Source organism: Centropristis striata, chromosome 4 (genome assembly GCF_030273125.1).
Source record: "Centropristis striata isolate RG_2023a ecotype Rhode Island chromosome 4, C.striata_1.0, whole genome shotgun sequence".
Lineage (NCBI taxonomy): Eukaryota > Metazoa > Chordata > Actinopteri > Perciformes > Serranidae > Centropristis > Centropristis striata.
In genome coordinates, this window is record NC_081520.1 from 902,042 (window position 1) to 914,541 (window position 12,500).

General features: G+C 35.7%; 2 protein-coding genes across 2 annotated transcripts in view; one reads left to right on the forward strand and one right to left on the reverse strand.

Moving 5' to 3' along the window:
• The window catches only part of LOC131969473 (glutamic acid-rich protein), an 11,234-nt gene extending 9,831 nt beyond the window's left edge, over positions 1-1,403 (forward strand). The window contains exons 5-6 of the mRNA XM_059330489.1: positions 1-286; positions 497-1,403. The exon at positions 1-286 is cut by the window's left edge and continues 754 nt beyond it. Coding sequence (XP_059186472.1) covers positions 1-286; positions 497-565 — 355 coding nt within the window. The 3' untranslated portion in view covers positions 566-1,403. The remainder of the gene's footprint in view (positions 287-496) is intronic.
• Positions 1,404-5,072: 3,669 nt separating this feature from the next.
• The window catches only part of LOC131969487 (inositol-tetrakisphosphate 1-kinase-like), a 10,171-nt gene continuing 2,743 nt past the window's right edge, over positions 5,073-12,500 (reverse strand). The window contains exons 4-10 of the mRNA XM_059330502.1: positions 10,199-10,316; positions 10,015-10,116; positions 8,636-8,676; positions 7,979-8,144; positions 7,061-7,128; positions 6,699-6,861; positions 5,073-5,614 (exon numbers count right to left, since the gene is read on the reverse strand). Coding sequence (XP_059186485.1) covers positions 5,478-5,614; positions 6,699-6,861; positions 7,061-7,128; positions 7,979-8,144; positions 8,636-8,676; positions 10,015-10,116; positions 10,199-10,316 — 795 coding nt within the window. The 3' untranslated portion in view covers positions 5,073-5,477. The remainder of the gene's footprint in view (positions 5,615-6,698; positions 6,862-7,060; positions 7,129-7,978; positions 8,145-8,635; positions 8,677-10,014; positions 10,117-10,198; positions 10,317-12,500) is intronic.

A 12,500-nucleotide genomic window follows, 5' to 3' on the forward strand; every position in this document is an offset into this window, starting at 1 on the left:
GAAGAACGAAGTGAAGAAGAAGAAGAAGAAGGAGGAGGAGGAGGCGGCGGTGGAGGAGGTGAAGGAGCCGCAGCAGAAGAGAGTGATGGAGAAGGCGAGCGATGAAGCCACGCAGCAGTTTGAGCGGGAGAGGAACAAGGACGGAGACGGAGATGGAGATGAGGAGGAGGAGGATGAAGACGAGGATGAGGGAGATGAGGATGAATACGTTCGAGAGGATGAAGAGGGGCCGGAGGAGGGAGACGAGGAGGAGGAGGAGGGAGACGCTGAAGAAGATGAAGGGGAGGTCAGTTGGTGATAACATTTATTTTTACACTCGTCACTCATCACTCACGGTAAATCCACTTTTTACCATCAACTTCCACCTTTTGATTTGCATGAATGTCTACGGTATATTTGTGCATTTTTACTGTTATTTGACAATCTACTTTTTTCCGGCCAAACTTTTTTTTTTTAACTGTGTATATTGTCTTTTTTTTCTTCTTCTTCTTCACAGGAGCTGCTGGAAATTGAAGCAGAGTTGCGCAAAGTGGCTGCAGAGCTGAGGGAGCTACGCAGAGGATAAGACACACACACACACACACACACACACACACACACACACACACACACACACACAGCAGACTGACAAAACCCTTTGTTGCATTCAGTCACACATTCAGCTCACACATTTTCCATTTTAACAGCCTTCAAATCCCCTTCGGCAATCAAAGAAATGTCTTCAGATGTGAATCTGTAAATGGACATTATTATATTATATTAGTAAAAAAACAAAAACAAACTGTACATACTGTTGTTTCACTTCTGCTCTTAAGATTGCTTGAAAAACGCTGTCACAGTTTCCTCACGTTAGGGAAGAAAGAGACACACTTTTCTAGAGATTCTGAAAGATCTTTTGTGTCCATCTCCAGGTTCTGGTTCTGGTGTCAGTCAGTCCCTGTAAAGCTGTTAGTCAGGTCCACAGGTGATCCACTGCAGGTGTAAACCAACAAAGCATTCAGCACTTTCATTCAGATGTTCATTTTGACAAACGCCACCGTCTTTGACATCCTTGCAGCATCCTCGATGGTGTGTTCTTAGTGGGAAAAAAGGATTCCCTGCTATAATAATAAGTAATATATGTAATTTCAATATATATTTTGTGCAATAATAACTATGTGTAAGCTGTTCTGACTGTTAACGACATGTATTACTGATATTTCTACACGGGGGTGAGTCATTTTCTGTTTCTTTGGTGATAAAATAGAAACGAGGAATGTGTTTCATTTGGCTCTCGCACTGTTAAAAACCGACTGTTTGTGACGAACCGGAGTGACACGAGCTAACAGAACGCCACAGGAAGTGGATCAGACACGTGTGTGTGTGTCCGCAGGATGTACTTAAAGCTTACAAAATCTAAAAGTGTCACTTCAGGTTCTCAGCCAGCTTTGCACTCTTATCTTTAACAAGCCAAGGAGGCGTCAGGGGAGAGGGAGTCACTAAAAGCCATCGTGTTGTCTTGGTAACACTGACAATAACGTTATAAATGCTCTGTAGTCACCGTTTTCATGTCATTTGTGTAAATATCACATATAGCGTGGTCTGTAAGCCAAGGTCATAGGAAATATGAAGCATCAGCGCCCCCAGGAGGACACTGGTAGACATGCACACGGTGCAGGATCAACAGGGTTACCCACTGACTGCAATAACACAACACACAGATACATCTCAATACATTAAATATGATGCAACAGTTCATTTCCAGTAGTTCAAGTCAAACAGCCCCAACCAAGAATTGAGACACTGAGTTTTAGTCTTCATTAACCCTCTATGGTACATTATGATGCCAGCTAGGAAGAGAATGTTTCATTCATAATTCAGTGTTTCTATTGGAACATGCAACACATGGTGAATATGTTTACTGAGACTGGGATGTTTACACTAGAACCAAAATACAAAACACCCAGAACTGTAAGAGTTAATAACCTTATTGAGGCTGAGATGATAAACCAAAGGAAATGAAGGCACATACCCATTACAAAAAAACTAAAACTAACACTAAAACTAATAAAAACTAAACTAAAACTAAGCATTTTCAAAAACTAAAAACTAAACTAAAACTAGAAAACTCACTCTAAAAACTAACTAAAACTAACTGAATTTGAAAACAAAAATTCACAACAAAATTAAAACTAAAACTAATGAAAAATCCAAAACTATTATAACCTTGGTCTGAAAGCAAAATTTGCCAAATGTTAGGAAGAGAATGTTTGGAGTGTTTTTTTTGTTGTCTTAAAATAGACTAAATAAACATAATCTGAAGATATTTTATATATTTTTTTTAAGTTTCTGGGGTTTGTTGCCTGTTGCCATGTGTCAATTATAAAACTAAATTGCATGAAACTAGGTTTACTCAGCTATAAGTAGACCTCACCTATTTCCAGATGGAAAAGGGCAACAAAATTATGTTTTCAGTGCTTTTTTGTTGTACAAAAAGGCAAAAGGCTGTTTCCTTTGGAAAAGCATGCAAAGAAGGGTTTCAATATGGCCTCCTGGAGGTCTTGTGTCAAATTAAATCATTGGTAGTGGTTCCCTATACTCTTCCCTCTTTTTTAAAGTATTGCATCACTGAAAAACATGCATTGTAGAAATTTGACAGGCCAAAAATGGATATGTTGCCTGAGGGCAACACCGTACTATAGAGGGTTAAATGTAAGCCATAATCATTCAAATGAGAAGAAATGAAATAAATTAGGACATTAAATGTTTCATTAGATTATTAGATTGTTATTAGACCACAATTTTCCTTCAATTTCTTGTTCATTTTAATGTCTGGTACAACTAAAGGTTCATTTGTTTGGACAAATATAATGATAACAACAAAAATAGCTCATATGAGTGTAATTTAAGAGCTGATATCTAGACATTTTCTGTGGTTTTCTTGGTAATAACCAAAATTATTCTCAAGAAAACCATGGAAAATCTCTAGATATCAGCTATTATGAGCTATTTTTGTTGTTATCATTATATTTGTCCAAACAAATAGTTGTACCAGGCATTAAAATGAACAAGAAAGAAGGATTTCAGAGGCCAACATTTCCATTTTAAACATACTTTTTAAAATTGGTCTTTTGTAATATTCAAATTTTTGTGAGACACTGAATTTTAGGTCTTCATTAAGTGTAAGCCATAATCATTATAATTAGAAGAAATTAAACTAATTAAGACATGGAATGTTTCATTCTGGTGTAATGGATCTATATAATGTGTTATTTCCACTCTTTGAATTGAATTACTGACATAAATAACTTTTCTATGATATTCTAATTTATTGAGATGGACCTGTAGACTACAGCACACGTGAATGCAATAATTAGCCAAATAATGAATTATTTCATGTATTTTAATATGTTATCAAAGTGCATCATAGAGTATATAATCTCTTTTTCTACACAGCCAAGATTTACAATACATTCATGTTTCTGATGTGATAACACACCGACGAGCTTATTACGTCTACTCCAAAGATGAGGTTTGTTCACTGGAGAGCAAATGAGAAATTAATGTTCTTTTCTTTTTCTATATTAGTGCAAAATGTTTCAAAACAATGTATGTTATGAACCAGCGACAGAGACGTAGGAGACGTCTGCAGGGGGACGTAAGGGACATATAGAGGACATTTCAAACAACAGGGGGGGAATTATAATGAAAACATCATTTGTAATATTACTGGCCAATCAGAGTGCTGTATTTGTGCCTGCTGTAACTTACTACCAACCAATCAATAAACAGAAAGTGTATTAAACGATTGTTTGTTGTCTGCTTGGTTTTTTAGACAGTCATAAAAGTATTTAACCCTTTAGTTTCACAAAAATAAAACATTAGCCTGTAGACGCTTTGTAAACATGGGAAACCCCAAATAAAAACAGGTGATAGGCTCCTTTTTTTACAGTGGTGGAAGAAGTATTCAGAACCCTTACTGCAGTAAAAGTACTAATACCACACTGTGAAATTACTCCACTCAAAGTACAAAAGTATCAGCATCAAAATGTACTTAAAGTATCAAAAGTAAAAGTACTCGTTATAAAGAATAGATCCACTCAGATTTTTTTTTTTAATATATTCTAAATATATTATAAGATTATTTGTATTGAAGCTTTTATGTAAACAGTGTTTTAATTCTGTAAAGACAGGGCTCATTTAACTACTTAGTATACAGTTATAAGATTTAATTAAAAAAAAAAAGTCTAATCATGTTTTTATGTTAAATCACGACCTGAAAAGTAACTAAAGCTGTCAGAAAAATGTAGCAGATTGAGAAGTTGAACTGTCAGCTGAGTGGAGTAAAAGTGGAGTAAAAAGTACAATATTTTCCTCTAAATGTAGTGGAGTAGAAGTATAAAGTTACATAAAATGGAAATACTCAAGTAAAGTAAAAGTACCTCAAAATTGTACTTAAGTACAGTACTTGAGTAAATGTACTTAGTTACTTTCCACCAGTGTTTTTATATTGCTATTAGACAGTTTAGAGTATTCTGGTGTGTTACATTCTGAGTCACAAGCAGAAAGTAAACAGTGACAGCAGCATGGAGGCCTGTTAAAACGTCTAGGAGGCTTTTATCAACAGGTTCTCAGCTGAACTCGTCACATCGTGTGTCAAATTAATAATAAAATGATCATTTTATAACAATGAACAATGGAACAATTCTAACCTTTTTTTTTGTTCAAACAATATCTCATTGAACACAAAAGGAACCCAGAATGTTACATTGTATAATAGTTTTACTCTATGGAGTCTTATCGGGCTATTTTGTCCATTTTTTAATCCCTTTCATGTCTTTACATGCCTTTGTAAGTCATTTTGTATCTTTTTTGGTCATTTGTGTCTTTTTTTGGTAATTTTGTGTCTGTTGTTGTCTTTTTTAGTTATTTTGTGTCTTTTTTTTCTCATTTTGTGTCTTTTTTGTCATTGGTGTCATTTATGTGTCTTTTTTGTGTCTGTTTTAGATATTTTGTGTCATTTTTCTGTCATTTTTATGTCTTCTGTGGGTTTTTTTTTTGGTTATTCTATATTCTCATTTTGTGTCTTTTTTGGTCATTTTGTGTCTTTTTCAAGACATTCAAAGATTTTGAATGCTTAAATATCATCTTTGCCATGTTTTCATGTGCTAATGTGTCCCTCTGATTAAACACTGGCCCCTCCTTGGCCCCCACAGTAAAACTGGTCTAGAACCGCCACTGCACACATGGACCACTTTGCTTCTGCCAGGGACATTGTGTCGCTTTCTGCTTGTTACATTATATATGGTGGCTTTTCAAAATAAAACTTCTGTGTTCACAGGTTAACTTTGTACAGTGAAAATAAAAATAGTGTATTACAATTAAGGCAACGTCTTGGAAACAGCTGAGTTTGGTCCCATAGAGCTTCTGACATCTATGAGTCTGTTGGTCCTGGAAGCTGATCAACATGGTGAACCATCATGACGTGTTAATGAGGACTAGAGGCCGGTTGGTGCAGCAGCAGGACCTCCTGCAGACTGAGGAGACTCAGCAGAGCCAGCAGGACCCCGTTGGTCCAGAACGGACTCGATGTGGCTGAGCAGGGACGAGAAAAACTGGGGAACTCCCTCATAGCCTGACGGAGAGGAGAGGGGATTCATTTAGTTTTCAATTCACACAAATACACACAAGTGACAAAGAGACAAAACAAAAAGATCCTGCTGAAGCCTTACCTTACTCCAGCCAAACCATTTTAACATGAATCATTTTGTTTCCTTTAGATTAACACACTAAAAAATTAAAGAAACAAATAAAACAAATAAACAAAAATGCATATACACACCACAGTTATCTTTTTTCTTTTCAAAATTACACTGTAAAAAAATTGTAACAAAGGTAAACAGACAATTACCGTGAAATAACAGGACACAACTGTTATTTTACAGATACTTTCTTATAATATACAGTAAAAAATATAAAAAATGAAAATAAAAAATAAATAAATATATATATATATATATACACACACACACACACACACATATATATATATATATATATATTGTATATTTATATATATATACATGGTGCTACACTGTAAAACAAAAAAAAGAACAGTAAGGCTGGCAGCAAAACTTGCCACTTACCATTAAAAACAGCAAAGAAATGTTATTTAAAGTTATTTTAAATTTACATTTTTGCTGCCAGACTTTAACATTTTGTTTGATATTTCTTTGTTTTTTGAATTTTACATTCAATCAAAAGTTTGACTGTAAAAAAAATGTATTTTTGATAATTTGTATTTTTTCAATGTTTTTACATTGAATTCGCTGTAATTTAACATTCAACAATATATATATATATATAATGTCCCATTATATTATTTGAATATTACATTATATTTTACGTTAAATATGGATTTAAATATGTAAAAAAAAAAGTTTTGTGTTTTAATTGAATGACAACTTGTTAATATCAAACCATCATTTTTCCAGTTATCCATTCTATTCATATTTACTGGAACAGAATTAATTTGTTTCATCGGCAAACAAATGTTTTTTCACATTTTGGATGCGTTACAAATATGATTAATGTAGAATATAAAACCCTGTGGACCCAGTACAGATCCCTGTGGAACCTCACATGTGACCCTCAGCTAATCACATTCATTCCTGTTTATTTCTTGTTTATCTGTCTGTGTGTCTGTGCAGCTGCAGTACCTGGGAAGATGTTGATGTCGATGACGGTGAGGGTGTGTGTGTGTATGTTGATGATGACGTCCACGCCGAACAGAGCCATGCCGAGCTGGACTCGGAGCTCCTTCACCAGCGCCGCCACGGCCTGCGAGCTGGGCGGAGGCAGGCACGGCATCTGCTCGTCCAGCTAGACATCAGGACAAAGAAGGACATTTTAGGGTGGATTTCAGCACCGTCAGGTCCCAAATGGGTGAAAAAATGGGTCAGACATGAACTAAGGCTCTGTTTACACGAGGCACTTCCCATAAAATATTTTGTCGTTTTTACCCGCGAGCATCCTCGTGTAAACGGGGCCTGAACTTTGTTAAAACAGTTTTATTACTCACTGCTGTGAGATCAGAGCTGGACTCTGGCTTGGACACCTGATGGCTGTTGAAGAAGATCGTCTCCCTGTCTGGAGGTGGATAAACAGGTAACAGATAGAGCAAAGAAAAACAAGGTATGGTAAAAACGACAAAACAAGACACAGTAAGACATGGCACAAAAATGCACGACAAGAATGGACAAGGTAGAAAAAAGGTAGAAAAGAAAAGTAGAACAGAGGAGAGGACAGGAAAGACAAGAAAGGAAAGAAAAGGACAACAGGGAAGGAAACAACAAGGGGGGTTGTCTCTTTGTATTAATTTTGAGAGTCTCTTTGTAGTTGATTTTTGTCTATATTTGGACCGTTAATGTCTCAGTGAAAGTATCACTAAAGTGTTTCTTTTTGTCTTTGTAGTGATTTTAAGTCTTGTAGTCATTTTGAGTCTACTTGTAGTTGTTTTTTTTCTGTTTGTCGTTGATCTTTGTCTCTTTGTGATCATCGAATGTCACTTTGTAGTTGATTTTTGTATATAATTAATCGTTTGATTTCGCTCTGAAGTGTTCTTTGTGTCTTATTTTGGTAGGAAAGGAAAAGAAAAAACAGGAAAAGTAAAGAAGACAGCAACACATTAAGGAGGGAAGGAAATGGAGGTAAAGACAGAAAAGGGGTAGGCAGTAAAGTGTGTGTGTGCGTGTGTGTGCGCACGTGTGTGTGTGTGTGTGTGTGTGTGTGTGTGTGTGTGTAGGAGGAGGAAGGGAAGGAAAGAACAAGGCAGGAAAGGAAAGAAAGGAGGAGACAGGAAAATCAGACAAAAGGACAAAGTAGTGAAGGGGGAAAGAGAATGAAAATGAAAGGAAACAGAGAGAAGGAGGCAGGATAGAGAAGGAAAAGAAAGAAAAGGACGAGGTGGTAGAAATGAAAGAAATAAAGTGAAACCGACCACAGGGTCCTGGAGGGAAGTTCTTGAGCGAAGGCCTCTCCACGCAGAAGTGTCTGTCTCCCACCACGAACACCTTGTGGAGGACGGCTCCGTGGTTAACGAAGCTCTGCAGCACGCAGGGAGGACGGATGTCCTCCAGGCTGGACGCACTGAAGATCAGAGACATCTGACACACACACAGGTTAGACTGTGTGTTAGACTTTGTAATACACATGGTAATTATATTTATGTTTATAATATTTATATAGTAATTTACAATATACATGTATAGGTATTTACAATGTACTATAAATTGTTTATAGTATATATATATATATATATATATATAATTGTTTATAATATTTGTATGTGACTATATTGATTATTCATATATATATGTATATAGATATAGAGACCTGTTAAGGGGTAGGACTCGATACGTTTTTTTACTTCTTCCTACTCCCTTTCGAGCTTGCAGAAAGTATCTGTTTTCTCAATTTCTTTTTTGCTTTTTTGTTTTGTTTTTTATTTATTCATCTATTAATATTTAAACTTGTTTTTTTGTTGTTGTTGTTTTTTTACTTGCTTGCATGTTCGAAATAAAGACAATCAATCAATCAATTAAAATGAACCAAGAGCAAATAACACAGTGAATAAAACAAACGATCAATCACTCACCTCATGGGACAGCGAGCCGTGAGCCACTCTGGTTTTACAAACTGGGGTCAAAAGAAAAAGGGAGAAAAGAGGAATGAGGAAAATAGAAGCAAACTAGAACATTTCCCTTTTTTTTTTAAAGATAATTTTTTGGGTATATTTTTAATACCATCTATATGAGCTTTTTTTTTAAAGAGCAGCAGATGAGCTTTTAAACTTCACTTACATAAAGAATGTCTCTCTCTAGTTGTTTATTGTCTCTTTGTAATCACTTAATGTCTCCTTGTTGATTACTTTTTGTCTATTTTTTGTCTCTCTGATGTGTTTTTTGTGTCATTTTGAGTCTATGAAGTGGTTTTTTTGTCTCTTTGTGGTTGTTTAATGTCTCCTTATAGTTGATTTTTGTCTATTTTTTGTCGTTTTATGCCTCTTTGTAGTGTTTTTTGTCTCTGCGGTCATTTAATGTCTCTCTGTAGATGTTTTTTTTTATCTCTTTAGTCATTGTGAGTCTCTTTATGGTGTTTTATGTCTCTTTGTAGTCATTTAACACCTCTCTGTAGTTGTTTTTTGTCTCTTTGTTATCATTTGATGTCTCTTTGTAGTGTTTTTTGTCTCTTTGTGGTCATTTAATGCCTCTCTGTAGTTGATTTTGTCCATTTTGAACCATTATACACCTTAACTGGTTTACCTAATTGACTAATTGATTACAACTGTGTCATTATTTTTTAGAGGTTTATGACCCCCAGTCCTCAATAAAACACACCACTGACAACAAACCTCTTCCCAAATAATCAGATAATACCATCTATATGAGCTTTTAAACTTCACTTACATAAAGAAAGTGAGAAGAAGTTACTTTATAGGTAATTTAGAACCTGGTCTCACAGGAATCCGTGAAATAGCCACGGATTCGCTTAACTCAAAATCCGTGGAATAGCCACGGAATAACTCAAATTTCCATGAAACTGACACGGATTTCGCTACAATGCAAGTTAATATTTGTTCCTATTGGTTTGTTCCAAGTCACGTGACTTTCAAGGTCCCGGCGGTCAGAACAAAAAACATGGCGGACAGTTCTCTCATTTTTAGTGAAAAAAATCAATATTTTGACTTAGTTTCTGCATAAAAATGGATTTTGATCACATTTCTAGCGAGAAATATATGTTTTATTTTCTAAATATTCACTCAGTGAATGTACATAATCACTTTGTATGTTGGAATAGCCACGGGATATGACTGGCATTAACTTGCATTGTAGCCAAATCTGTGTCAGTTTCATGGAAATTTGAGCGATTCCGTGGCTATTCCACGGATTCCTGTGAGACCAGGTTGGTGATTTAACCATTCTGCAGTTATGAACTGAGGTAGTGAAGGCTATGGATTGACAGAGAGTGAATTACTGAGAGGAAAGCTTAGGTCCTGGCTGGTCACGGCCTGCTGAGTGGACTTCAGGTCTCTGGCGCTGTAGATCTCCAGGTAAGGAGGGCTGCAGATCCGCCAGTCTGTTGGACAGTAAACAGGGAAATGATTGTCTACCAGCAGCAGTAAAACTACTATAATCCACTCTACGAAGCTCCAGTTCACCTCGGAGTGAGTTGTGCAGCTTGCTCATGATGCGGTAAGAGGCGAAGCGGTCCAGGAGCTGGGTCATGGCCGGCAGGGGGTCCAGCAGCACGGTGCCAGGGTGAGCCAGCACATAGCTCTGCAATAACAAGAATGCATGAAGGACTGAAGAACCAGAAAACAGCTGAGTAAACAACACATGCTCCTCTACAGGCTGATTATGAGACAACAGACTGCTGGACAGACATGCAGAAGCTGCTTCTACACAGCAGGAAGACACACGGACTTTATATTAGAGCTGCTGAGCCTCTTTCTGGTGTTTTTAGTGTCTGTTTGTCGTCATTTAATGAATTTAATGGTGGCAAGGTTATAATAGTTTTGGATTTTTCATTAGTTTTAGTTTTAATTTTGTTGTGAATTTTTGTTTTCAAATTCAGGCTCCGTTTACACGAGGACGCTTGCGGGTAAAAACGACAAAATATTTTATGGGAAGTGCCTTTCGTTTAGATGGTGACGGCGTTTTTGGGGCTTAAAGACACAAAAATCTGAACCCAAAGATGCTCTTATGGCTTTAAGTGATGCCGCCTGGCTGCATACAATCACATTCACACACTTTTGCGTCACCGTATGCAGCAGATTTCCTCCTGAAAACGCTCGTCTAAACGAGGAATAAAAAGTGAAGACGAGACGCCACTTTTGCGTCTTCTGTTCAGACCGTCCTCGTGTGAACGGAGCCTTAGTTAGTTTTAGTTAGTTTTTAGAGTGAGTTTTCTAGTTTTAGTTTAGTTTTTAGTTTTTGAAAATGCTTAGTTTTAGTTTAGTTTTTATTAGTTTTAGTGTTAGTTTTAGTTTTTTGTGTAATGGGCTATGTGTTGGTGCCAGATTCAAAGAGGTCATAATAAATGTTTCCTTTATTTCCTTTGGTTTATCATCTCAGCCCCAATAAGGTTATTAACTGTTTTGTATTTTGGTTCTAGTGTAAACATCCCAGTCTCAGTAAACATATTCACCATGTGTTACATGTTCAAATAGAAACACTGAATTATGAATGAAAAAAGTTGACAAAAACGAAAACTAAGGACATTTTCACTATAATTTTAGTTAGTTTTAGTTAGTTTTGTAACCTCAAAATACAGTTTCAGTTAGTTATCGTTTTTTAAAAACTCTAGTTTTTATTTTTATTTCAGTTAACGAAAATGTTTTTTCAATTCTAGTTTTCGTTATTTCGTTAGTTTTCGTTTACTATAATAACCTTGCTTTGTGGTTGTCTCTCTCTAGTGTTTTTTTGTCTCTTTTTGATCATTTTGACTCTCTTTATAGTTTTTTGTCTGTTTGTGGTCATTTAATGTGTCCATGTGCTTGATTTTTGGCTATCATTGGTCATTAAATGTCTCTCTGAATTGTTTTTTTTCTCTTTGTGCTCATTTTGAGTGTCTATAGTTTTTTTTGTCTCTTTGTGCTCATTTAATGCCTCTCTGTCGTTGTTTTTTGTCTCTTTAGTCATTTTGAGTCTCTTTATAGTTGGTTTTTTTCTGTTTGTCGTTGATCTCTTTGTGATCATCGAATGTCACTTTGTAGTTGATTTTTGTATAATTAATCGTTTAATTTCGCTCTGAAGTGTTCTTTGTGTCTTATTTTGAGTCTCTTTATAGTTGTTGTTTTCTTTTTCTTTGGTTGTTTTTTGTCTCTTTGTGATCATTTAATGTCTCTCTGTAGTTGGTTTTTTGTTTCTTTGTGATGATTTTGAGTCACTTTATAGTTATAGTTTGGTCGTTTAATGTCTCTGTGAAGTCGTTTTTTTGTCTCTTTGTGGTCATTTAATGTCTCCTTGTAGTTGTAGTCTTTTTTTTTTTAATAGTATTTTGAGTCTATCTGAAGTTATGTTTTATCTCTTTATGGTCATTTTGAGTCTCTGTAGTTTTTTGTCTCTTTGTGGTCATTCAATGTCTCTTTATATATATATTTTTTGTCTATTTTTGGTCGTTAAATGTCTCTCTTTAGTGTTTTTTGTCTCTTTGAGGTCATTTAATCTCTCCTTGTAGTTGATTTTCTGTCTATTTTTGGTCATGTAATGTTCCTCTGCAGTGTTTTTGTCTCTTTGTTATCATTTTGAGTCTCTTTGTGGTTATTTAAAGTCTCATTGTAGTTGATTTTTGGACATTTAATGCCTTGTTTTTTTCCTCTTTCTGATCATTTTGAGTCTCTTTATAGTTTTTTTGTCTCTTTGTGGTCATCTGATGTCTCCTTGTAGTTGATTTTTGTATATTTTTGGTGGTTAAATGCATCTCTGTAGTGGTTGTTCTTCTCTTTGCAGTGATTTTGA